This window comes from Musa acuminata, chromosome BXJ3-4 (assembly GCF_036884655.1).
Source record: "Musa acuminata AAA Group cultivar baxijiao chromosome BXJ3-4, Cavendish_Baxijiao_AAA, whole genome shotgun sequence".
NCBI lineage: Eukaryota > Viridiplantae > Streptophyta > Magnoliopsida > Zingiberales > Musaceae > Musa > Musa acuminata.
Genome location: NC_088352.1, coordinates 37866096 through 37891722, shown reverse-complemented (window position 1 = coordinate 37891722; position 25627 = coordinate 37866096). Strand labels below are relative to the sequence as shown.

Sequence of the window (25627 nt, the reverse complement as noted above, 5' to 3'; positions counted from 1 at the left end):
AAATGGCGTGCGCTCCAACAGCGGGCGCAGAGAGACACTTTTCTTTTACTATTTCTGTCTCGCTGACCGATCCACCCGTGTGATGATTGGTGAGGTAAATCTTGCGGGCCCACGTGGGGCCGCCGGAGCAATCCGCTGACTACGAGGGTGGGGAAGCGGGCTCAGTTTCAGGCGGGATTAGGTGACCGTACCCCTGGGATATAATCCTCTGCCCGGTAAGCTTCTCCCCCGTCACCAGCCACCCAACATAACATAGTATAATCCGAGGAGAGAGAAAAGGAAAGCGAGACCTGTTCGGATCCTCTCCAAGTAATACTTTTTTGCCAACGGAGCTCAAACTAAAATCGGCACCTCTCTGACGGATATGAGCGGTTGAAAGAAGAAGAGGAAGATCTTATTTAAAATATATTTTAGAGTGGATCCTCCCGCAGGAAACAAAAAGGCGGGCTAGCGGTGACGCCACCGATACCTTCGCCACCTTCCAAGATAGAGAAAAAAAAAAGAATTAAATAAATAAATTAAGAACACTAAGAGGCTGATAAATAGAGAAAATGAAAGATATCGGCATCCGCAACGCCGCTTCGTGTCGGAAACGCGACTTATTAGACGGCATCTCGGAAGACGCTTTCTCCCCATTATTATTCTCTCCTTCAGTCTCATCGCCTTCCTGGTTCCGGCCGCTTGTTCTTAGGGTTCTTCTTCGGGCTCCGACCAGAGTAGTCGCCGCAGGATCTGGGATCTTCGTTGTTTGTGTTCTACCTCGTTCTGATTCGGCATCGGCGGCGGTGGAGGCTTTCTTGAATTCAGTGTCGAGTATCGGGCGATCTACTCCGCGGATCGGAGCTCCGTGACGGGTGCGACTCGTTCTATTAGCGTTCCCTCCTGCGTTTGATGAGAATTGCATGTTATCGCGTCAATGCTTCGTTTATTCGGATTTGATTTGGTTCCGTCTCTTTGATCTTTTAGTTATGTGGACTCGCGGCGATCCGAGCTTTCGGACGCCCAGGTTTCGTTAAGAGGAGGATGGATTAAGCAAAAAGAAAAAATAAGGTTATTTTAGAAAACTTTGTGTTATTATCTTGATTCTTGAAATTAATTTGGATGAAAAGACCGAAATTTGAATCTATAAATTGAAGCTGACAAGGGTATTGGTGCTGCTTTCTTGGGTGCGATTTAGCCACTAATTGATCTGGTGATTTTTCAGATGATTATGGATAATTTAGTTTAAAAGTATGCTGTTAGGACATCATAAAGAAAGTAATTTTTCTGATAGATGAAGGTTTTTGAGGCAGAGAGAACTGTTATGATTGAGACTCTCCTGTTTCACTGGGCTTTCACTCATGCGACCACAATTCAGCTAGGGAGCAGTTTGTTTGGAGACAATGGCTCCCCGTCTAAGTTGTTTCTGTTGGAGGTCTGGAACTTCCGGATTTGGGAATCTTAGAAACACCAGAGCGATAACAAAATTGATCAAATAAATTTGTTTACAGGTTCGTGTTTCTGTTTGTCTTTGAAGGTATACGTCAAGATGAAATTCATTGGGTTAGGTATATGTTTCTGTACCTTGGTAGAATCAACATTGGTAAATCACCCGGAATCATCTGATGTTTGCACAAGTAAAATAGTTGGAGAAGCCCATCTTTGGCAGACAGTTGATTCCATGTATGAAATTAATGGTCTTTCAAAGCACTATGTGATGTTCGAAAATTCTTGGTTTTCTTGTTTGCTTCAGATTAGAGTAGTTGTCCTTTTTTATGCAACTAATGTGCTGAATTCCTCTTATCTGTAAGACCACATTGATGGCTTAGAATAAAGGCATTTTGCAATTTAAGAATATAATCTATAGACACCGTTTATACCAAGATGCACTAAAGGTACATATTTTAAAAGGGAACTTTGATATGCCTACATTTCAGAAATTTCAATACATGGTAGATAAAATTTCCACTTCTGTTCCATGCTTTTTATAATGCCTAATAGATATTTGTAATTTGCAGAATTCGTTATTATGCTGACAACATCTGATGGGCCCTGTTGAGTGATGTTCCTTGTCACTTGTAAGATATTGTTCTCTTTGTTCAGTATTTGTGATCTGTACTCATGTCCTGAGGCACCAGTCGAAGAAGAGCTATGCAGAATTCTGCCAACAACCCTCAAGATATTACCTCACCAAGAGGATCACTGCAGCAATATGTTCGCCGTTTGAGCAGCAAAAAGTCTCAAACAACAAAAGGTCAGCATTCATCTCCGATTGTTTTCCCAGACAAAAGAGGCAAAGCAAAATCATTGAAGAAGAGTGATGCTGATGTTGCAAATGAAGACCTTGAGAAAGTAAAGCCCAATGAGCACAGGATTGATATCGGGGATGAAAAATCTGATTTGCTAGGGTATGAAGTTTTCTCTGGGAAGCTTGCTTTGGATAAAAAAGCTAAAAGTGTTAGTGTCAATGAGCAAACAGGATCAGGAACTGGAAACCCTGATAAACTTGAAGCAAAGCTGACAAGCAAGGCCCTGATCTGGGGTTCTAGTATTCTAAATCTTGATGATATCATTTCTGTAAGTATCTTAATTGCTTTATTCTATTAAAGCTATTCCTACATTTTACATTGCTTAAGATCCATTTTGTTCTGTTTTAACTTTGGCAGGTGTCTTACTGTGCTGGTTTAAGGCATTTTACTGTCCATGCATATCCTACTAAAAGGAGGTCATGTGGACTTTCTTGTGTTCTGAAGCCACAAAGAGTTCAGAGGGACTTCCGTTTCTTAGCTTCGAATTCAGAAGAAGCCGTTCAGTGGATACAGGGCTTTGCAGATCAGCAATGTTTTGTAAATTGTTTACCTCATCCCATGATGTCCAATAAGAAGCAGGAATCTGATATTCCGGCCCATGAACCTCTGTATGATATACCATATATCAAATGCAGAAGTCCCCCAAGCCTACTTGTGATACTGAATCCTCGCTCTGGACATGGTCGATCGAGTAAAGTATTCCATGGAAAAGTTGAACCAATTTTTAAGGTGTGCAATATATAGTAAAATTGATTGTTATAAAGGATTTAAAGGAAATTGTTCTTTTCTGTGTGATTTCTGTATCTTTATCCTTGATAAATTCCACTTGTTTATGGCTATTATGGATTTTGTTATATTTCTATTGAACTAGTCTATTTTAAGCATGAAATAATGATTCTTTCTAGTTTTAGGAGGTCTGGATCTGGTTGGATTATAGGATTTATCTATGCTGAAGTAGGATTTTAGCATGTTGAGACATTAGGTTCCTTGAGGTTATTAATGCTCATAGCTGAGGAGAATTATTGAGCTCACTTTAATATTATATGTAATACTTTAATATTATATGAAGGTCTCATCTGATCATGAAGAAGTTCCTTTGAGGTTCATTACCCAAGAAGAACTGCAGCAATGGATACCCTATGGAGGACGTGTGATTAGTTAGCTAAAAAATATATGAATTCCCTCGTCATTCAGCCTCACATTCTCACATTGGAGTCCATAAGGTGTATGGTAGAAGTATAAAATGTAGATATATTTACAATAATATATGTAAAATTCCCTGCAATTCTTTATGTAATTAATTAATTTTTGAATTTAGTCAATCTTTATTCTTCCCTAATATGGCCTAATTATGTACCACTAAGATACACCTTAAATATTGGATTTTTTTTTTACCAACTCACCTACATGGCTTTGTGGCTTCACTTGCCACCATGTAATTTAGAAATATGCCAGCTATTCAACTATTATTTCTGAAGAATAATAAGGATTCTTGAGTATACATGAAATTTTTCATATGTGACTAAACCAATTAATGCTTAATTGGACATCATGACAATTGCCTACAAGAAGTGAATAGCTTAGTTTTAATTTGATCGAATATATTTATAACTAGTTGCATCATAAACTTTTATGTAAATTTAACACAACTTGGTCTAAAGTAATTGTAGGATGCATCAAATTAAATGAACAAGATACAAAACTTTGGTGAAAGATATGAATTTCATTAACTTAGCTTTTTTATGCTGAATTATGAAGCAATATTCCTGATGCCAAAGCAACGTTCTCCTGGGCTGGGTACATGCAAAATTTAATGCAGCAACTTTAGTTGGAATATATATGACTATTTTATTGTCTTTACTGTCTTTATCTGGACAAGTAGCTTGTTTATTTGGTGACAACTGCATTTGGCAACTGGTCTATTGTATCCATAATACTTTCAGATGTATTTGCATCTTTGGTTTGGGTTGTGATTCATGATAATTTATTAATATTACTTGTACCTGCTCAGAAGATCCATCTTATTTAGCATATTTTCTGTGCCTATCGAAATTGCCCTTTCTTACTTCCTGGTTTTGACGAATAACGATCATTATAATTCTTAGGTATGTTTTCTTAATGATAGAAAGCTGGTAACAGCTTGCAGGTTTTAAAATGGAAGTAGTTAAGACGACATATGCTGGTCATGCAAAAAACCTTGCTTCTACAGTTGATTTCAACATGTGTCCTGATGGTATGTAGCTCAAGTTCACTTTTTTTAATTTTTCTCTTAACCATTTTGGTCCTCATTGTTGTGTCTAAAATGTTCTTTCAGGAATTGTATGTGTTGGCGGTGATGGAATTGTTAATGAGGTTAGTTATTTTTACCATGTTTTTGTTTATGCCCATATGCTTTGAGTTCCCTTTGCGCAAATTATCTGAGATAATGTGGTTAACCTTTTGAGAAATCAAGAATGTTAAAGAGAAAGCTTATTCAATGAATCTGCAAGGTTTAAGAGCAACTTGTGCCTTAGTTTTCCTGGGAGAAATGCAAGCAAGTGCTCTCCTCTTTCCGAAAGAGGTCAATTGCTAGTTGAAGTACTAACAAACTAATCGACAAATAATAATACTTTGTTAAAAATATAATTTTAGATTATTATTTGATTATAGTGATCATAAGCATATTTATGATAACCTATTAATATAGTTATGCATAAAATACCTCTATATGTGAAGTGTGAATGATATCAACTTGGCTATGTACAAAAAACATTTAATTATCCACTTGGTTAAATTTATTTCATATAAAGAGAATGATATCTAACCATATGGATTCAAGACTTACATACTTATATATATATATATATATATATATATATAAGTATGTAAGTCTTGAATCCATATGGTTAGATGTATGTATGTATGTATGTATGTATGTATGTATGTATATATACATATGTATACATATATACATATATACAAAAACATTTCACAGTCTGGTCTACTTCTATGGTAAGTGGCTCGATTCTGCGTTCGCCATTGATGTGGTACCTTGGACTCTTGTTTTCCATTATAGTTTGTTGCTCCCTGCTTCAACCTTAATGTAGTCCACCAGTCTAAACATTCATATTGCTGATTGGATTGCAATTTCCTTTTCTCTGAATTTTTCACTAGTTAAAGCAAAATCTTGACGGCGCTTCCTTGGTTTTATGATATTGAATATGACCATGGAAGTTGATCTTACACTACAGCATTTCCTTGGTTTGATGATATTGAATATATGACCATGGTGGTTGATCTTACACTATGACTGGTTTTTAAGTTCATGGAAGGTCCTCAGTTGCGTTGGTTGCCTTTGCAAAGAATTATCATTCATTTTTACTAGTGAGACTTCAAGTTGAATCTGGTCACAAAAAAATTTCCTATTCTTCCAAGAAGCCTTCATATCTTGGAGTTTGCAGACCTAGTCGAAGGATAAAATGTGGAAGATGGCCAGTTATGTTAACATAATTGACATAGTCAATTTTCATAATCTAGTTAAGATTTTAATTCTTTGATCATAGTTAAAAACCTTTTCTTTTTGTTATTTTTTCGTTGACTTAATTGTCTCCATCTCCCTCTCCTCACCCCCTCACCCCTCTCTCTCATGTCTTTATGTTTTTATAGATTTCATCCTTCACTAGGTTATGATTTCCTCCTTTTTGTTCATCTGATTGCAGGGCATAGTATGTTCTCTTACATGTTTGCTGGCTTATATTTATTGTCCTTCTAGTGAATAATAAATCTCCCATCTTTCTAATTTTCCATGCATGTGGAGTACTCTTAGGATACAGTCAAATGAAAACGAAAAGAGAATAATTCCATTTTCCTTTCTGATTCTTATTATTCTGGTATTGGCATTACATTTTTCCTTCATCTTGGTTGTGTACTCAGACACGTAGCTCTCCTCATGATTCATGTAATAGATGATTTTCTACTAGACTTCTCCATGATCTGCGTAAAATGTTGTCTGCGTAAAATGTTGATCATATGTGTTTCAGCATCTTAACAATAGATGGTCTTGTTGTTTCTTTGTTCTTGCCCCAACAATGTATATGCCTTTCAAGTATGCCAAGATGGGAGGCTATCTAGGAATAGATACGCATAGAAGTTCTTCATGCATTCAGCATTTTGTTTTGCTTCAAGTTTTAGTGTTTGTTATTGCTGTCAGCATTGATAATTCTAATTTCTAAGTATCAGATATCTAAACATTTTTAAACCTGAAAAATCCTTTAGCAGTTCACTCATGCTTTTTTAAGTCACATCAGAAGTCATTTGCTTAACATTTCTTTGAAATTATCATCTACCCCTCTATGATTATTTTATCTACAATGCATATGTAGAAATATAGTTGTGATGTTTATTTAAAAAACTTATTTAAATATGTAGTTTAAATGATGATGCAGGTGCTTAATGGTCTTCTAAGTAGAGAGAACCAAAAGGAATCGATTTCTATTCCGATTGGTGTCATTCCTGCTGGTTCTGATAATTCACTCATTTGGACTGTTTTGGGAATTAGAGATCCTATTTCTGCTGCAATGGCCATTGTAAAGGTACTGTATTGTTAGTACAGAAATACAACACATAAAAGCTTTGTGTTGCCTTTTCGTTCTCCTCTTTTTACTAATATGCAATTCTCAAGTTTTTGAACCAATTATAATCACGTGTCAGACTAGAAAAAATTTTCTGATGTTGTTCTGTTGATATAATGATGTCTAAAACAAGATATGACCTAGTATGATCCTGATTATCTGTGTGTGTGTGTGCGTGTGTAAAGACATAGAAAGAGATATAGTTATGTGCTTTGGCCTAGGCAACCATTGCCATTAAAGGTGATGCCTTAACTGGGTCTGACATGTTAATATATTAGGAACATTCCATAATGCATATCTGAATTGCATATATGTTTGAGAGAATTCTTTGTTATGTCTTGCATAAGGACAAGCCATGTTTTCCAACTTTCTCTTGGATTAATGATATTCCTTTTTGTTGGTGAACTAAAAGCAAACTTGTGTTTTGCTGCTTGCTTAACAAGGGCATCTATAAGGGGTTCTGTCAGGTACACCTGCAAAAATGATAAAAGGGGATGAATGGATCCTAGCTTTTGCACTATACATTCAGACATCTCCACGATATTGACACATGTTTTCTCCTCCAATTATTCAAATACATGTAAATGACCTGAACTATCTCAATGGAATTCAAAGCCAACATATCGTATGTGAAACTTTCATGGTTATTCAGTATTATCATCTTAAGGTGTTTGGATCACAAGAGGAACAAGACATTTGTTTATTTTATTATATACTTTGATAAGGTAAATGTGCCATTTCAAGTTTATAGCCAGGTGTCTCACTAAAATCAGCAACAAATATGTGCGTTTCTTTGTCCAGATATTTTGTGTAGTATCATATTGTGTGCACAATGCTTTTAATGTCTATTGCTGTAAAATTTTAAGTGAGTAGTTTATCTATCTAGGAAGGAAAGCTCTCTTTCAAGCCCAGTTCATCTTGAGTGCTTTACACAAGTTACATTTTTGTATCTTTGTTCAACAGAGTAGCACGTAGGATCCCATATCTTGGCACTTCTTTATTTGACTATATGATTAGGATATTAAGAAACTTGTATGGTGCCTGTGCTGACAAGACACGGCAAGAACACTGGGTGTCGTAGATGCGCTAGACTTGGTTGGAATCTGTAACTGGGCAAGAGTAAACGAAAAATAGACCTGCCTGTTGGGACTGATTCTGGCCAATTAGCAGAAGATTATTGGGAGGAGAAAAAAAGAGAGGATATACCTTTATTGATCTGCTGTAGCGACTGTTGCAGTGCCACTATCCCATGCTACTGCTAAGATGGTGTGCCACACCACTGTTAGCTGAAGACAAACAATTCTAGAAGATATAGAACGTTCTGTAACAGTAAGTGTTGCATGGTAGTATTGTGGAGATACAGAGACGGGGTCCCTGTGGTGATAGAAAAACAGAGGACTACCAAATTTATCTTTTAAGATCTTAATTTCCTTTAATTCTCGGAGACTGCTTGCAGCCATAGGCATGCTCTTCGTTTTAGGATTTATTCCCATTATTATTTTGGCACTGACTGCAACCACAAGCAGGCTTAATTCTGACTGACAGTCAGACCCACAGGCATGCTATTGGTCTTGGATCTTTGTTTAAATCAATTCCCTAGTATTGATCAGAGCCACCACTGTGTTCTTAGTTATAAGAGTTTTGCTTCCATTAATTCTTTAAACTGATTGTGACCACAGGTAACCTCTCAGATCCCAGGTTTCCGTCATAGCTATGTTTAAAGCAACAAACAATTTTCATGTAAATGTGCATGGGTAAGGTGTGAATGCTGAGTCAATGGTTTAAATTAGAGAGGAAGAAGTTGAAGATGACTATAATTTTTGTAAGTTTCAGCTTTATATTGAAATAAAATAAGGTTGAGAGCATGACTATGTGAAACAAAATTAATTGAAGGATCCAGGTTTATGGTTGGAATTAGATGAGCAATTAGTGAAAGGCCAAGGGTTCGACTAGTGATATCGCTTTGCAAAATGATGCTGTGGAAACGTTCTCTGAATGGATCTGGCATGTTGATCAAGATCATGATTTGATGGTGTTGGATTGTTCAGTTCAGAGTTTAGTATACCATTGTTGAACATTTGTTTATGTCTCCTATAAATTTATGCCGTTATTTCTCATATTTGATGGTTTATTTTTTCTGTAATACAGGGGGGACTCACTGCTACTGATGTTCTTACTGTTAAATGGATTCAGAATGGGATAACTCATTATGGGACAACAGTTTCATATTTTGGTTTTCTCAGTGATGGTAATTTCATTAATTTATCATGCTGGATATTTGTTGGCAATATAGTAGTTATTGTCAATTTTGCTGCATTACCCCTTATCTATTATGCTACCTATACCTATATTTTTTGCACAATAAACAAATTGCTATATGTTATGCGAACTTTGATATGACAAAGTTGGTAATCACATTCTTAAAACCTCTACTATTTCAATATGCTACCATATTGTTGATGAGTGATTCTGGCAAGCCAATCTGTGTTCCACAGATTGGGACTAGTTAATTTTGTATTTTGTGAGTTAGATTTACAAATCTTTATCTTTCTTTTATTGAGTGGCTATTCCTAGTACCTTGTTGAAGATACACACATTGCTTCTTCAGTCATGCCATTATAATATTCAGAAAAAATCAGTTATCTATGTTTATCACATTCTTATGTTTAATTAGGAGGAAAAAAGTATGAAGACATCATTTTAAATGGGAATATTTCGTGTTTAAATAATGACTACTTTAAATCTTTCTAGATAAGATAATTTGAATATGGTGATCATCTAGGGGTGAGTTTTCAAGTCATAATAAGGTTGCTTGTCTGCAACATAGGTAATCGAGGTTCAAGTCACAGGAATAGTTTCTGTAATTACAAGAGTAAGGCTAGATACATTCACCTTCTCAAACCCCATTTGGCAGGAGCCTTGAGCACTGGGTTTGTTATTCTATCTAATTTTTGGATGTTGCAACTCCTTCGTTATGGGTTCAATATAGGTTAGGGAACATTCATATATAAACTGGGCAAGATGGTTATGAGCACAGTTAATCTGTTATACTTATTCGTTAGGTTGTGTCAGATTAGACCCAATGGTTGTGTCAATTAGCATGTGTCAGCACATATCTGGGATGTACTGGGCTAGAAAGGTTTCAACCTGTGCGATGTTTGTTCATGTCAATTGTGCCTACATATGGTTAAGGTCAGATTTGGATTTATATTGGACGGTAAAAGCACATGCTGATAAACATAAGGGCATATGTCAACTGTCATAACATAGAGCTACACCATGCCTGAATGGTATCTACTTGTTCTCATGCCAAAAACCAAGAATATTTGTTTAGATCTACTAGGAAAGCCACCCTGCAATGCTAGTGAGGATGTTCGTGGCAGCTATAGAAAACACTAAATTTATTTACTAAAGTACAAGGGATAACCAATTAGATGGCTTCTGTGATCTCTCTGAGATAGGATATGACCATCCCTATCAGTTCCAGTTCAAGGAGAATTGGCCTCCCAAGGATTAAAGAGAGAGAGAAGACACAACACACTACTAAAAGACTTTTTTTCTATCACAGTAAAGAAATAAACAATACTAAACAATAATCTCTCAGACTTATACGTCATATTTGGCAAACTGAAATGAGTTTCAGGGAAAGAGTTTCTTTTTCTCGAGGTCTCAGGTTTCCACAATATCCTCTCTAAAGACACATCTAGAATTTGCTAAGCATAAATCTTAATAGCTTAAGCACTCCCCAACCTACCTGTCTATAACTAAAATAAGGCTCGAACACAACTTAAATTATGACCAAACTCGACCTAAATAGCAACTAAAAAACGTGTGTGTGTGTGTTTATATATACATATATATATATATATATATATATATATGTATATATGTATATATGTATATGTATATATGTATATATGTATATATGTATATATGTATATATATATGTATATATGTATATATGTATATATATATATGTATATATGTATATATGTATATATGTATATATATATATGTGTGTGTGTATATATATATATATATATAATGTCCGAAGATAACATGAATAGAAAATCAGACCAAAACAACATTGTTTAGGATCAGCCAAGTTGGGGTCCTCGCATGGGTGGTTTGAGGTTCAACTGTTGTCTAGTAGTTCATTCCCCTTGCTGTTTTGTCACGGAGTTAACTAATTTCATTAAACTATCCTATTCGTAGTTTTGTGCAGTATTTGGAGCATTTGCCTAAGATAATCAGCATAATCTTTGTATACAGAATTGTTGTGTATATGTTTTCTATCCAACACTTTGGGTTACTGTTAAAGTCTAAAGTACTTTATATTAGCTAAGGAAACCATGAGAACAAAATACCGGGCCACATGCTAATGCCCTTTTTATGTGAACCGTGATGGAATAGTTATAATGTATACGACTGATAAAGCGGAGACTTCTTGCACTTTGGAGTCATTGGAACTGACATCCCTGGGTCGATAAGCAATGGTGATGGGCAGAATAATGTTTCTTCGGCAACAATGGAGTACTAATTTGAAAATAAAACAAAAAGGCAAAATCTTGTATTGCCTTTGTTTTCCATGCTATGGATAAGTCCCTTCTGGCCTAGTTTTCATGGCTGGCAAATTGTTAGCTTTATGATTAGTAAATGTTACTTTTTTCTGTTCTGCTTCTTTTTCTTGCCAGATAGGCAATGTCAATGAAGTTTATTTTAAACACAGCTCTCGATCGATGTATACTTCTTTTTTTTCCTTTTCCAGAAAAAGGTGAGCTAGTGTCAATAGTTTGAATACTACATATTTTCTGTTCAAAATTTTATGTGTATGTCACTAAGTGATGCTAGTTCTTGTAGAAGTACAATGTCCTACCATCTAGCATGCCAAGAAACCACAAACAGAGTTGTCCAAGATATCCTGCCTCTATGTTAATTAAATTGCAATTATTTATGCATGAACATGCAGATTTTTTTGTTAATAAATCGTAGTCTATATGCAATTCTAATTAGTGATTGTTGTATCTTGATTTATTTTGCTATAAACCATGCAGTTCTGGAGCTCTCTGAGAAGTATCAGAAACGCTTTGGTCCTTTGCGCTATTTCGTGGCTGGGTTTCTTAAGTTTCTTTGCTTGCCAAAGTACAACTTTGACTTGGAGTATCTCCCGAAGGCTCAGGTGATAAATGCAGAAGGAAAAAGCTCAGAAGATCAACAAAAAATTGACATGTCAGACTTTTATACAGACATAATGCGGAGGTCAAGAAAAGAAGGCCTTACCAGAGCTTCTAGTTTGTCTAGTATTGACTCCATTATGAGTCCAAGTAGAATGTCTGGAGGGGATGTGGATGCTACTGGTAGCACAATCGCAAGCAGTGAGCCATCAGAGTATGTCCGTGGACTTAATCCAAAAGTAAAACGGTTATCTTTAGGGAGAAGTAATTTAGTGACTGAGCCAGATGAAGTGCTTCACCCCCAACCTCACTTGTCTGTCAATTCAAACTGGCCAAGGACCAGATCAAAATCTAGAACTGATAGAAGTTGGACTGGAATGACTGCTACAACTGATGCCAGGTGTTCTTGGGCACCCACTGCTTTGTATGACAAAGAAGACATATCATCAACAATATCTGATCCAGGACCTATCTGGGATGCTGAGCCAAAGTGGGATACTGAGCCTAACTGGGAAACTGAGAATCCCATTGAGTTGTCAGGGCCACCTGTTGACATAGAGTTAGGGTTGAAGAAGGAACTTGTTCCAAGCTTAGATGAAAAGTGGGTTGTCAAAAAAGGCCAATTTCTTGCTGTTTTGGTATGCAATCATTCATGCAAAACTGTTCAGAGTCTAAGTTCCCAGGTCGTTGCACCAAAAGCAGAGCATGATGATAACAGTTTGGATTTGCTATTGATCAATGGGAGTGGAAGAATGAGGTTGTTGAGATTCTTTATGTACTTGCAGTTTGGTCGGCATCTTTCTCTGCCATATGTTGACTACGTTAAGGTATAGCAATACTACTCTTTATGTCCTCTCAAGCGTAGAATCATTCTTTATGTTTAGTACTTTAGTACAGTTTTTAAACTTATGTTTGTTTCTTGTAGAAAATTGTCTTGTGGGGTAACCCAGCCTCTTCTGATCTTCCTTTTAGTTTCTCGTGCTTGCCAAAAGTAGATTTTGATGTTCTTCATGAGTTTCTTGAGATGTATTTGTCGAATGCTGATTTAATTTGCTTTTGCCAGATATGGTAAAGCATGTAAAACAATTAGAAATGGAGTTGCTTTGCATGCGGAAAGTAGTTTTAACAATTCAAACTTAATAATTCTTTTTTGCTTTATTCAATGATGTCATTTTTATATCTTATATTACAACCAACTTAATCTGCTTATGATATGGATGTTCTGATTTTAAATGTTTGTTCGGAAAATGTAGTGTCCTTCTGCTCATAATAGTATCTGTTTCCATAGTTCTTTATTTTATGGTGACTGGACCACCATCATGAACTCATCTCATTGTGCTATCAAATTTCAACAGACATGAGACCTTATTCTTGACATTGCAGGTGAGGTCCGTAAAGCTTAGGCCTGCTGCAAACACGAATGGTGGGTGTGGTATCGACGGGGAACTTATTCATGTTGATGGACAAGCCTTTTGTTCCTTGCTACCGGATCAGTTTAGACTGATTGGCCGCCCTGCCAAGGATCGTGCATAGTAGTTGCTGTGTTTATACGAGTCCTTGGCTTTTTTGCTTCGACGACTCATAAGAGATGTGGTAACTAACTACTCGGAGCAGTCAACTCTACTATAACTTGGATCTGCCACTTGTTTGTAGGTCTCTGTATATTTAAGTGCCTTTGAAGCACGGCGAGCAATCAATTTTTTTCTTTTCCCCATTACTTAATCGGTAATCACCGTTTGCTTCTCTTCACCACCTGCTGTTCATCCCTTCTGTTACAGGTTTTTTCTCTCTGCCCCTAATAGTTTATTAGATGAAACCCGAGTTCATTTTTTTGTATGTACTTGTATATTTTAGCACTTCTCTGGATGCTACTTGCATGAACAGCTATGTATTTGTATGCTAATTTAACACCATGTTCTATGACATTCTGGTTATATATTTATATACATTGGAAACAACCAAATGTAGACAGACAGATTATGTACATCATCTGCACTCTGAAACCTCTTATTAATTTCTTTTAATAAAACCTTGAACCATGAATACAATCTTACATGTCCATATGTTATGAGCATTTAAACATTTAGATGATGCTACTGTTCTCCAACACATGCACCTATTAAAGCTATGGAATCATCAAACATGGCACTCCAATCTTAAATTGACTGATGGTTCTAAGACCACCAATGGACAGGCCCTATTTCACAACATATATACTTACATACAGCTAGTCCAAGCCAACCTATGGATAAGAGTCTCTCTCTCTCTCTCTCTCTCTCTCTCTCTCTCTCTCTCTCTCATGTATGGCAAATGAATCCTACTTTGTTTGCTGTACTTGCTTCATCTTCCACAATGCTGAAGCTTCTGTATCAACTGCCAGATGAGAGCGGCACTGTGATTTAACGATGGTGGCGAAGTTACATGTTGGCTTTGGACAAGTAGGCCACCTGGAAAGGTCAGTGGATACTATTGGCATACATGTTAACACCTGCAGATATTGCAATGCATTCTTAGACCATCTTTTACTATTTGATGTAGAAATCCGCTCCATTCTTATTCTGTATGAAGAACACAGTAGAACCTTTTTGACTCTGTTGCAAACTGAGTCGATGCTGAGAATATCTGCCAGAATTGACATAAAAATAATCGGGGAATAGTCAAAAGATAGATGGCTGCATGTCGGCGATGGATATATTTGTCTTTGACTTTGTGAACGAAAAATGGGCTTTCAATCAATTTTATCCGTATGATTTAAAGAGAACCCCTTCTTTAGGTGGATGAATACGCTGAAGTATCTGTTGCCTGCAGCAGTATACTCCCTGCGGAGGAATAAAAAGTGTTTATTTTGGAGCACTTCTCATCTCTGTCATCGACGAAAGCATATGCTGTGAGGCAATCATATTGATTTATAATATCTGATTACTCTTTTAGAGGAATACATTTTTCCAAAACAGTAAATTCCATGATGACGGCCACAGTGATCAAAGCAACCACTTCCGCTCTCTCTCTCTCTCCTCACTTCAACCTCTCCATGTCGTGTGTGTCTGTATATATACGTTAATTCTCAGTTGTTGATGATCCCTGCACCATCCAGATGCAGCTAAATGGTGGCTGGGAAGAGGCCTGTACTGTCTTGTAGACCGAGAGACGACTTCCATCTATAAAAGGAGAGAGAAGATGGGCTTTCATGAGGTCGAGATGGTCTTATCCCAAACGTCAGTCGTAGGGTTTGGACCACTGCTACTCCATTTCTTTTGTCTCACCTTCTTCACCTCTCTTCTTTACTCTTGTTGTTTCTCTTGTTCTTTTCCTCTCTCTCTCTCTCTCTCTCTCTCTCTCTCTCTCTCTCTTACACTTATAATTTCACGTATAATTGCGATCCAGACTCTGTTTGCTTCTTCCAAATCTATAGGGTTGAGAGAGATGACAAATCAGGAAGTTTTTCTTTGAGGGGAATGTTGTCTGGCTCGAGGACACTTTCGACTCACCTCTCTGTGGAAGAGACCTCGGACCAGGCTTCATTCCCCCCAATCACAGCTTCCGTCTCCACCAACTCACTGCATATGTTTGAATCGCAGATCTGCAGGTTGGATGGCTTACGACTTCGCTTCTCCTTTTGCTTGTTTGAGTGGTGATATGATCTTTGTTCTCTCTCTCTTGATAGCTTGCTCGTTCGGTTGTCTTGTGATTACGTTGTAAGGGTACATGTGGAGCAGCAGATTGGTGTAATGATATTAAGTTTGACCAGCTTTCATTCTCTTGCTTTCTTTTTGTTTCCTTTCACTTCTTTATTCCCTCCAGGCAGTATGGGTTGAAAAGTCTGTCATCATTTCTTTATGATCACCTTCTGAAATATTATTGCACCTTTTTTCCATTTTCTCTGTTCATTTTATGGAAATGAAGATCTTTTTGCATAAATTTCAGATTTCTTTGATGGTTAATCAAACAGTCCCCATCTTGTTTTCTTTCTTTCTTTCTTTCCTATTTTTTTTCTTTGTTCATGCTAATTTCCACTTGATGAAAAGAACATGACATGAACTAAGGAAAACATCTCTTGGTTCTAAAAATTTGCTTGGATTGCTTTGTTATCATATTAAATTGTATATATGTCATGATGAATATTGAGGCTGTTTTATTCCCATGGCACAACATTTCACCTCTTCTCCATCCCCAAGACAGCAGAAGAACATCGAGCAAAAGACACCATAGGAAAATGAGCCATAAAGCTAATGCCGACAGTACTTGCAGATAGCTGTTTAATCACAGTACATGAGTAGGTCCTGCGGTCAAACATGTTAGGGTTAGAGAGATACAAGCTTAGGGGTGTCGTTCACCGGCAACCTTGTCCTATTGGTGTATATACACCATGGGAATATGGTGATGGCAACCTCTCTCTCTCTCTCTTTGGCAGGAAGCTCTCGACTCTTGCTCGCTCCTTCTCTTACCATCAGGCATGTTCTTGGGATGGGGAGTGATGCCTTTTGTGCGTTGGGGAATATGAGCTTTATCTTGGATTTTGATATGCTTTATTATGGGAGTCTCACGTCCACAACTTTCCATGGCTGATTGCAACTCTTCACACTTGGATGGGAATGGGAATGTGGGATCGTGCACACACACAAGAAAAGGAAAACAAGTGGCACTGTGATGCTTGGCTTGCTTTTTTCCTTCTTCTTCTTCTTCTTCATCTTCTCTACAGATACTGAAGGATGTGGAAAAGAATGAAGGTTCTGCCTGTTTTGACTTCACAGTGACTTGCTTTAACACTATCATGTGTTCCTGAGATTTCTTGTACTTGCTATGTTAGTTAATTCATGTTCTAAGCCTTGACAATATGGATCTCTTTATAATTCTCGATGACTCAGCTATCATGATCTATTATTCTCTTCTCGCACTTTTTGTCTGCCTAAGCACATTGAATTTGCTGCAGCAAGAGTTGATGTTTGATTACTAGTTAAAGTGGAACTCCATGCTTTCAAGTCTCCTCTATCTATATGTCTTAAGCTCAAAGAGAAAGCTATCTGCTATAAGGAAAACCTTGAAGAAACTACCTACATAGAATTGTAAGTCTTTAAGAACCTCTTGCAAATGAGACCATCAATGATTAACTAAACTTTATAAGCAAGTCTCTTTTATCGAGCTTAACCGGTAAAGATTTTGATCTTTATAGTAAAATCTTAGGATAGTCTTCACTATCTACCCTTTGAAAAAAAGTAAAAAACAAAAAATCTTAGGATACTTTTGGTGTTTGAGTGGAGAGATTATATGATTCTAATATGATAAGTTACGATGAATGATTACTATTGATAATCCCTTGTTTTCGATAACTCTTTTAATAAATAATAAAATTTTATTTTATTATTTATATTATAATATTATCAATTTTTTTTTTCTTTACAACCTCACTCTTCTTGCTAACGTCGTCGCTGTCCTGTGTTCTCTATCGATACTCTCGATTGATGGCAACACTCTTTCTCTTCCTATCGATGTCGTCCGACCTTGTTGCTTACTATCCGAAAATTAATCTTAATAGAGTATATGAATTTTAGGAGACACTTTAGAGCAAAAAATGAAGTTGCAAATATATGTTAAAATGTCATTGCACTTTCTTTGGTGACAATTGCAAGTTTAATTTCTTTATTAACTTTACATACTTTGATCCGAAACAAAATTTATAAAATTCATACAAAGACAAGAAAGTCTTATATCACAAAGGCCTCTCTAAAATAGGATTCTTTTTAATGGTGAATACTTGAAAAAAAAAAAAATAATTTTTTAAAATTGACTCTTTTTTTGTAAAATTTTCTAACAACACTTTTTCTTAAACTAATATATGAAAGACTCTCAACACCTATCATTTTGTCCTCTCTTTTTTCTTTCTTTATCTTTTCCTATAGATCTATTCATAGGTTAAATCGATTCTGTGATATTTTCACATTTTGTTATAGTATTTTTTTTAAAAAGAAAACACTATAATTACTATGTTACAATATTTTTAATAATATAAAAATACTGTTATTGAGTGTAAAAATATTATAATTAGATCGATTCATGCACCTATTCATAAGAAAGAGAAGAAAAAAATATTCTAGATTTAGACAAAAGAAAAATAGAATACTCTTAAGGAATTCAAGAAATGAGAGGCACTTCATGAAAAAAAATTAAAAAATATTTTTCAAAGATTTTGCTCATAATATTTCAGACTTCAAATTTTTTTAAATTTTAATTAGGTGAGATTAATTACTACATTTCCTAACTAGATTAGGAATTAGGAAGTAAAAAAATTAATGATCATGAACTAATGACAATCTTAAGTTGAAGACAAAAAAAAATAATAATTAATAAATTCATCTAACATTTCCCTAAATCATTGAAAAGAAAAGGGATCGGAGAAAAAAGTATTGAGCATAATGATTGATTTGCTCTGAGTTTGTATCTCTCATTAGAGAAATATCTTTCCACTAATTAAAGAAAGTAGTACCTGACGTCTATATGTCATATAGACAGTATTTTTTTCTATTAGATTACAAATAATACAGAAAAATAAATATCACTTTATATTTTCGGATATAAATTAGAAGAAATTATGATATTTCAAGTCTCATGTCACCATTGATGAATTGTCTTTGACATACATCATTCGATTACGTAAGTCTTGACTATTTGAGATGGATTAAAAAAATATTCAAAAAAATAAAAATAATTACATTCTATCATATTGAATTACATATAAAATATTTGTGGAAAGACTCAAGACAATATGATGCTAACCACCAGATATTAATGTTGTAGGAAGCACAAGTCTTTGTGTAACAAAGTCAATAATATTGACCTAAAGATCCATTTCTAATTCACTAAGACTCAGTCAAGCAGACTTATTTTGACATATATCCCTATCTTTGTCAACTTGATATGACAGTATCATCATCAATCATATCTTATGAAATTAATTGGAGGAACCCAAAGACTCTTTCAAGTTGAAATAAGCCCAACAACAAACTATTTGACATACTCTTCAATTCCTTTGTGTGCTTTTCAAGTCATTTGGGTTGGGCCAAAATCTCAACATTAAGCAGGCCAGCCCACTCCTCTCTCTCTCTCTCTCTCTTTCTTGATTCCAATAGGGTTGGTGGAAGGAACAAAGCAAAACCACACAAAGAGACAAGGAGTGCATTCATTGATGTAGAGAGAGAGAGAGAGAGTTCCTTCTGTCCCACTCTCTTTCTCTTTTGTAGATTGGCTTTCACAGGCCATCAACACATGTTCCCCTTGCCCCTCTCTTTGAACATACAAAAGTTAAAGCGTCCCCCCTTCTCTGCTCCCCATACCATCACACCAAGCTCTTCTTTTTGCTTCCTCTCTGGCTCTGTTCTGCCGCAATTGCCCCTGATCTCTGTTTGATTTCGCCCGGTCTCCATAAAGGGTGATACAGATACACACACAAGAGAGCAGTGCGGTTGGGACTGGTGGTTGGAAGAGGCTGCGGGGCGGTGGCGGCGGGCGATCGATGTGGGCTTGGAGCTGGGTGGAGCGTGGGATCGGGAACTTGGTTGGGAGTGCGGCGGGTGACGGCGGGGCGTGGATCTGGGGCGGCCCCGGTGGAGGCGAGCGGTGGCATGAGGGAGTAGTGGTCGTCGGCGTGACGGCCATGGCCGGACTCGCCCTGGCCGCTACCCTTGTCATATCCTCTCGTAGGTAAACAGGCAAAGGCGCTTCATTTCCTGTTCTTTCCCCCACCTCTCAGGAAGTAGGAGGTTAAAAATCGAGTCTTTAGAAGAGAGAGAGAGAGAGAGAGAGAGAGAGAGAGAGAGAGAGAGAGAGAGAGAGAATGAGCGCCCTTCGACGATCCCATACTTCTTCGTCTTCACAATCTTCGTCGTCGCCTAAGTCGTCATGGATCCATTTGAGATCGCTCCTCATTGTTGCCTCCTCACCTGTTCCTGATCGGTGAGTTCCCTTTCCTTTCCCCTCTTCTCATGCGGGTTTCTTGTTCCATGCCTTTGATTACCTTCTTGTTTTTCACTAGAAGATCGGTTTCCCTATAACATCCCGGCTTTGTTCCCAATTAATCAACTGAAAAAACAAGGGAATAACAGCTAAAATGCCTGCCGGTCACTCGGTTCCTTTCCATTGTGTTCTCCCTTATGAAATTGCTCGAAGAGTTTCACTACGTTGTTGCCCGTAGTCTCAAATTATCCATTCCGCTTATATCAAAGCTACCATCGTTGTCTCTTTTCCCTTCTTTTTGGTGGGCAGTGATCATTGATAAATCTCCACAGTGTAGTGTGATCACTGATTGATGCCCTCTTATCTTTCTAATAAGAGTTTAGAAGAGTAATTTTGGCCTCATCGGTTGGAACACTAACGCTCTACAAACTTTATTAGCAGTTGAAGAGATTTGGAAAAAGGGCAGCTTCGTTTTCTTGTATCATTAGATCTGCTAAGCATGAATCATATCATTAGTTCTGTTTAATACTGTATTAGCCTAAATGATATGCAATCAAATTGTTATGATGTCATTCTTTTCTTTTCTAGGTTGTTTGTACTTTGTAGGATACAAATCAATCATTTTGACAGTAAATACTAAAGACTCACCTGCATCTATTATAGAGACATTAGGATGCATTTCAGTACCTTCAATAACTATTGAAGTTTTTCCAATTTTGCTGTGTTAATCTTGCTCAGCTGCCAACACCTTATTTGAACAAGTGATTATTCTTGTATTTTATGTTCAGTGGGGATGGTCTCTTTTGGAGTTGCATTTTAGCATTGTGGTCTGCAATTTTGGTTTCAGTTTTGGTTAAATTGTCAAATCTCACGTATGTTTTAGAAAACTTCAATAATAAGAAAACTTTAAGCACCATGTGTGTAGAAAATAATAGTATTATAACAGTATGATTTTGTTTATAGAAATATAAATGTGAAGTTATGAAGCAACCAAAATTGTAAATTCTGTAGGTTTGGACAAGTAAAAAAAAATTGTGAACCTAATAAAAAAGCCTTATCATGTGTTATATCAAGTGTCAGCATTACCCATTTAGCTTAGAGCAGTGAAGAATGTGATCTTTTGCCCCACCTTACTGCGAAGTCAATGAAACAGGGGTTAGAGGATATAGCTGCCGACCATAATTAGTCATCTGCTCATCTACACTCTACACAGAATGTATGAATGAAGAACATTGTACAAGTGGACTTTTATTTTAGTGTGAAATTTACTAAATACATGAACGGATGGGTCATAAGATAAAATTGGCATGGACAAGATAGGAAATGTATGAGTCAGAGGACTCATAGGCAAAGACAAAAAGGTTGAAGGATGTATGGAAATGTCAGCCTGCCAGCTTATTGTCATTCCAGGGACTAGTCTGATTTCGACTAAAGTATTTAGACTTAAAGAACCTTATACTTCCTGTTGAATCAACTGAAAGTGGCCTATGATCGATGCAATCTTTGGTATCCCAACCGAAAATGACTATTGACTCCAGCTTTGAGTATGTTTCAGGCACTTATATAGATAGTATTGCAGCTTACTGAGGAATTTGATTCATCATGTCATATTGCCCATACATGCTAGCCTACTGCCAGATTAGGTCAATGACTGGTCTAGGATCTCTGATTGAACTAATATTTGAAAGGTTTTGGGTTTGTTTCGTTCATTGATATACTGCTTGAAATTCTTAGCATAATACAAGAGGCTGATTCAGCCCGACCATGATGTTAGCTTTTGAGAGTCACAAACTTCATGCCATGATATCCTTCAAAAAATGAATAGGGATCATCATAGCACGCAAAGGGACATAGACGTGTTTCTATAGAATTCTTTCTTTTTTTCTTTGGTTTTCCTCCCGTTCTTTCTTACTTGGTTGTTTTTCTTTTGTTGGCTTGCGTTTACATGGTGGCATGCCGGACAATGAAGAAAGCACTTAGCTATCTGTCTGTCCTTCGATTTACATTGGTTGTACTGCCTTTTCCTAATTTAGACTTCTGTAAACAGGCAGATCTGTTTTGATTAACAATATTCTATTCTTGATCATGGATAATTATCTTTAGTATCTATCTTTTTCGTCCATTGAAAAGAAGTTATGGCCTAATATTCTTCAGCTTCACCTTTTTAGGTCCTAGTCTCTCTTGACTATGAAGTTGCTGCCATGAAAATTGCAGATTAAATTATAACATGTTTAATTAATGGCTTTGACTTCACAATTCTATACTTGGCTATCTTAGAAAAGTACCCAGCCACTTCAGTTGTAAGTGAGTGGTAGTGACATGGCCATCTGTCTTTAATTTGTTTGCCTTTCTTCATTCTTTAATGTTTTTCATGTGTGACATCACTGCAAATTTTCAGAGGAAGCCTTAGGTCACCATGGTCTCGAAGGAAAAGGAAACATGCACTTACAAAGCAGCAGTGGAACAATTTTTTCACATCGGATGGAAAGCTCCGTGATGGAGGGGTGAAATTTCTAAAGAAAGTTCGCAGTGGAGTAAGCTCCTACTATAATTTATCTTTTTTTTATCACTTTATCTTAGTTGTCTTGACCCATTTTGACAAGGGTCGATTAAAGCAGTTGTTTTACACATGCTTCAGGGAATTGATCCTAGCATCAGGGCTGAAGTCTGGCCATTCCTTCTTGGAGTGTGAGATTCTAAACCATCTTTTTGAAATTTTTCTATGCAATGCTTCTGAAATTGTTATAAGATAAGGTTCAAATTGCATCTATTTTGGTCTTTCCTAATTTTCATCTTCAAATTCTATGATTATATTATTGTCTAAACCATCTTTTCAAAATGTTTCTATGTGAAATTGTTGTTGGTTTATTGATCTTCTGAGTGTTGTTAGTTGTCCATTAGGTTAATGGATAAAATATTCAGAGGATTTAATATGTAATCTCCCCGTTTAAGTGAAAACGAGTCACCGATCTATCTGAGTGATAGATATGTTCTTCTTGATGCGAAACTGGGTAAACACATCATTTTAACTGTCATCTGATACTATGTTTTCTCTTCGTTCTTCAAGCAAAACAACGAGTATACCTCTTGGTAGCATTTGCACCATTCTTGATGCCTCTGCTGCATTTAGTTTCTTTTATTTTCTGTTTAAAATTAAATCTATCTATTTCAGCTAGTAGACATTTGTAAACCCTATAGTTTCTCTTAGCTTAATCTCTTAAATAATTATTAAACTTCTAGAAAAATAATCTTCTTTTGTTTGGTATGTCTGACTAGTTGTGCATCTTGTCAAAACCACATTACATTTCCAGCAAGCAGAGGCTTGCAACACGGTTTATATTTGCATAGTAAATTCCTAATTATTTTACGGCTCTCAATAGCTTATTTATAGCTCATTCTTATTGGTATCATTATCATTCTTGTGTGATGTGTCATTATGTCGATCATGTAAAAATGGTCATAGCACTCTTAAGAAAGGTACTATAGTCCTTGTGCTAAGAAATGTTGTATCTTTTTGAATGCTAATGCATTAGTATGCAAGAAGCTGCTTATTTCTGTCACTTTGATGCAATAAGCAGAATTATGTGTAGCAAATGGAAGTCATAATATTGGTCTCTGGGTGCTAAACATGATATTTTTGTTTGGACTCGAGGCATTTGACAAATTATTAATTGATATGTCTATCTAAGCACTAGAACTGATATAATCTTTATGTGGAGCTGCCTGAAGCATGTTATTAAATTTGAACTTTTTATTTTGTTGTGCAGATATGACCTAAAGAGCTCAAAGGTTGATAGAAAGGCCATTCAAGCACAAAAGAGGTACTTGGCCTTTTTGCTAAGCGAATTCAGTTCTTAATTCTCTTCCCTTGTTTTAATTTATGCATAACAAGATGGTCCCAAATTCCATTTCTTGAACTGTCAGTTTACCTTTCATCATTGTTCGACTTGGATACAGATATAAATTGATTAATACCTGCCAGCCTTGGAGGTGGCTCATTTTGTTTCTTTTCTGGTTTCATAACAGGAAAGAATACGAGAAACTAAGAAGAAGATGTCGGCAAATGGTAAATCGCAGCAATGATGGTGACGAGTTAAATGAAATAATCAAAACAAGTTATGCTGACAGTCCCAGCTTTATACAGGGACGTGATTCTGTTTGCTCCGAAGAGGTTTTTAGTGCCAGAGAATCCCTTTCCACTGAACGAGGTAGCCCGCGTAATGACACTTTGGAGCAGAGAGTGAGTGAGGAAACACCTGCCTCCGGGTTAGTTATACCGGATGAAGATGACAAAAGTGGAATAACCCATGCTGATGCATCTGCTGAGGATACAGAATCTTCTGAGAGCGAGTACTCCACTGATGAAGAACCTGGAAGCATTCTGATGTCCTCCAGGGCAGAAGGATGCATTGGAACTTATCCTAAGCATACCAAGATTGATTCAGTCATGGGCGAAGACATTAAATCTGATCGAAAAGCTGAGGATTTTGCAACATGGCAGCGTATCATGCGATTAGATGCCATCCGAGCTAATGCTGACTGGATAATGTATTCTCCAGCTCAAGCTGCAGTCTCCAAAGACAAGGCTTTCAAGTCTGCTATTGCTGTTGGTCTGAAAGACTATGACCACTTGGAGCCATGCCGAGTGTACCATGCAGCACGACTGGTTGCTGTACTAGAGGCATATGCACTCTACGATCCTGAAATAGGCTACTGCCAAGGAATGAGCGACCTTCTATCTCCCATACTTGCCATCGTGGAGGAGGATCATATGGCGTTTTGGTGCTTTGTAGGGTTTATGAGGAAAGCTAGACATAATTTCAGGCTTGATGAGGTGGGCATCAAGAGACAACTGAACATCGTCTCCAAGATCATCAAATCCAAGGATTCTCATCTCTATAGGCATCTGGAGAAGCTTCAAGCCGAGGACTGCTTCTTTGTGTACAGAATGGTTGTGGTTATGTTCCGAAGAGAGCTAACCTTTGAGCAGACTCTGTGCTTATGGGAGGTGATGTGGGCAGACCAGGCAGCAATTCGAGCAGGGATCGGGAAATCAGTATGGGGGAGGATAAGGCTACGTGCGCCTCCCACCGATGATCTGTTGCTCTACGCCATCGCAGCGTCGGTGCTGCAGAAGAGGAAGTTGATCATTGAGAGGTATAGCAGCATGGATGAAATCATAAGAGAGTGCAACAGCATGACAGGGCAAATGGATATCTGGAAGCTTTTGGATGATGCCCATGACTTGGTGGTGACCCTGCATGACAAAATTGAATGACCTCTGTTTCTCCATTTCTTCTCTGGTACCATTTGTACCATCTCTCATAGTCTTTAGTTATTTGCAGTTTCTAATTGAATTAATTCCTCCACAATGTCTTCTTCTGAGAGACATGAATAGTTGCTTCAGCCAGGCATACACTGATAGCCATGATTAGCAAAAACTGCTCAATTGCAACATTGGACTCACTCAAGTGGATTTACATATTGTACCAATGATTCAAAGAAACATTTCCCATTTTATAACCACCATTGTCCGGTACTGGTCTTTTCTTTTTTACCTTTAAAGTTTGCATAATTGATGAATAGAACATGTTGCAATCTTGTTCAA

General features: G+C 36.9%; 2 protein-coding genes across 4 annotated transcripts; both read left to right on the top strand.

Annotated features, from left to right (window-relative positions):
* Positions 1–571: 571 nt before the first annotated feature.
* LOC135581749 (sphingoid long-chain bases kinase 1-like) lies at positions 572–14014 on the top strand. The gene is made up of 9 exons (XM_065148504.1): positions 572–854; positions 1998–2556; positions 2646–3017; positions 4428–4521; positions 4603–4640; positions 6713–6859; positions 9047–9146; positions 11953–12899; positions 13456–14014. Exons 2-9 carry the CDS (start codon positions 2131–2133, stop codon positions 13603–13605), a joined length of 2274 nt encoding a protein of 757 aa, XP_065004576.1. The 5' UTR covers positions 572–854; positions 1998–2130; the 3' UTR covers positions 13606–14014.
* Positions 14015–19271: 5257 nt separating this feature from the next.
* Positions 19272–25542, top strand: LOC135581745 (rab GTPase-activating protein 22-like). 3 transcript variants are annotated; one of them, XM_065149608.1, is made up of 6 exons: positions 19272–19767; positions 22418–22553; positions 22658–22707; positions 23787–23840; positions 24046–24085; positions 24164–25542. In XM_065149608.1, exons 1-6 carry the CDS (start codon positions 19580–19582, stop codon positions 25295–25297), a joined length of 1602 nt encoding a protein of 533 aa, XP_065005680.1. In that variant the 5' UTR covers positions 19272–19579; the 3' UTR covers positions 25298–25542. The 3 variants fall into 3 exon arrangements, with proteins under 3 accessions (XP_065005680.1, XP_065005678.1, XP_065005679.1); XM_065149606.1 differs by having other exon boundaries at positions 19273–19767; positions 24046–25542; XM_065149607.1 differs by lacking the exon at positions 19272–19767 and adding an exon at positions 19779–20019 and having other exon boundaries at positions 24046–25542.
* Positions 25543–25627: the final 85 nt, after the last annotated feature.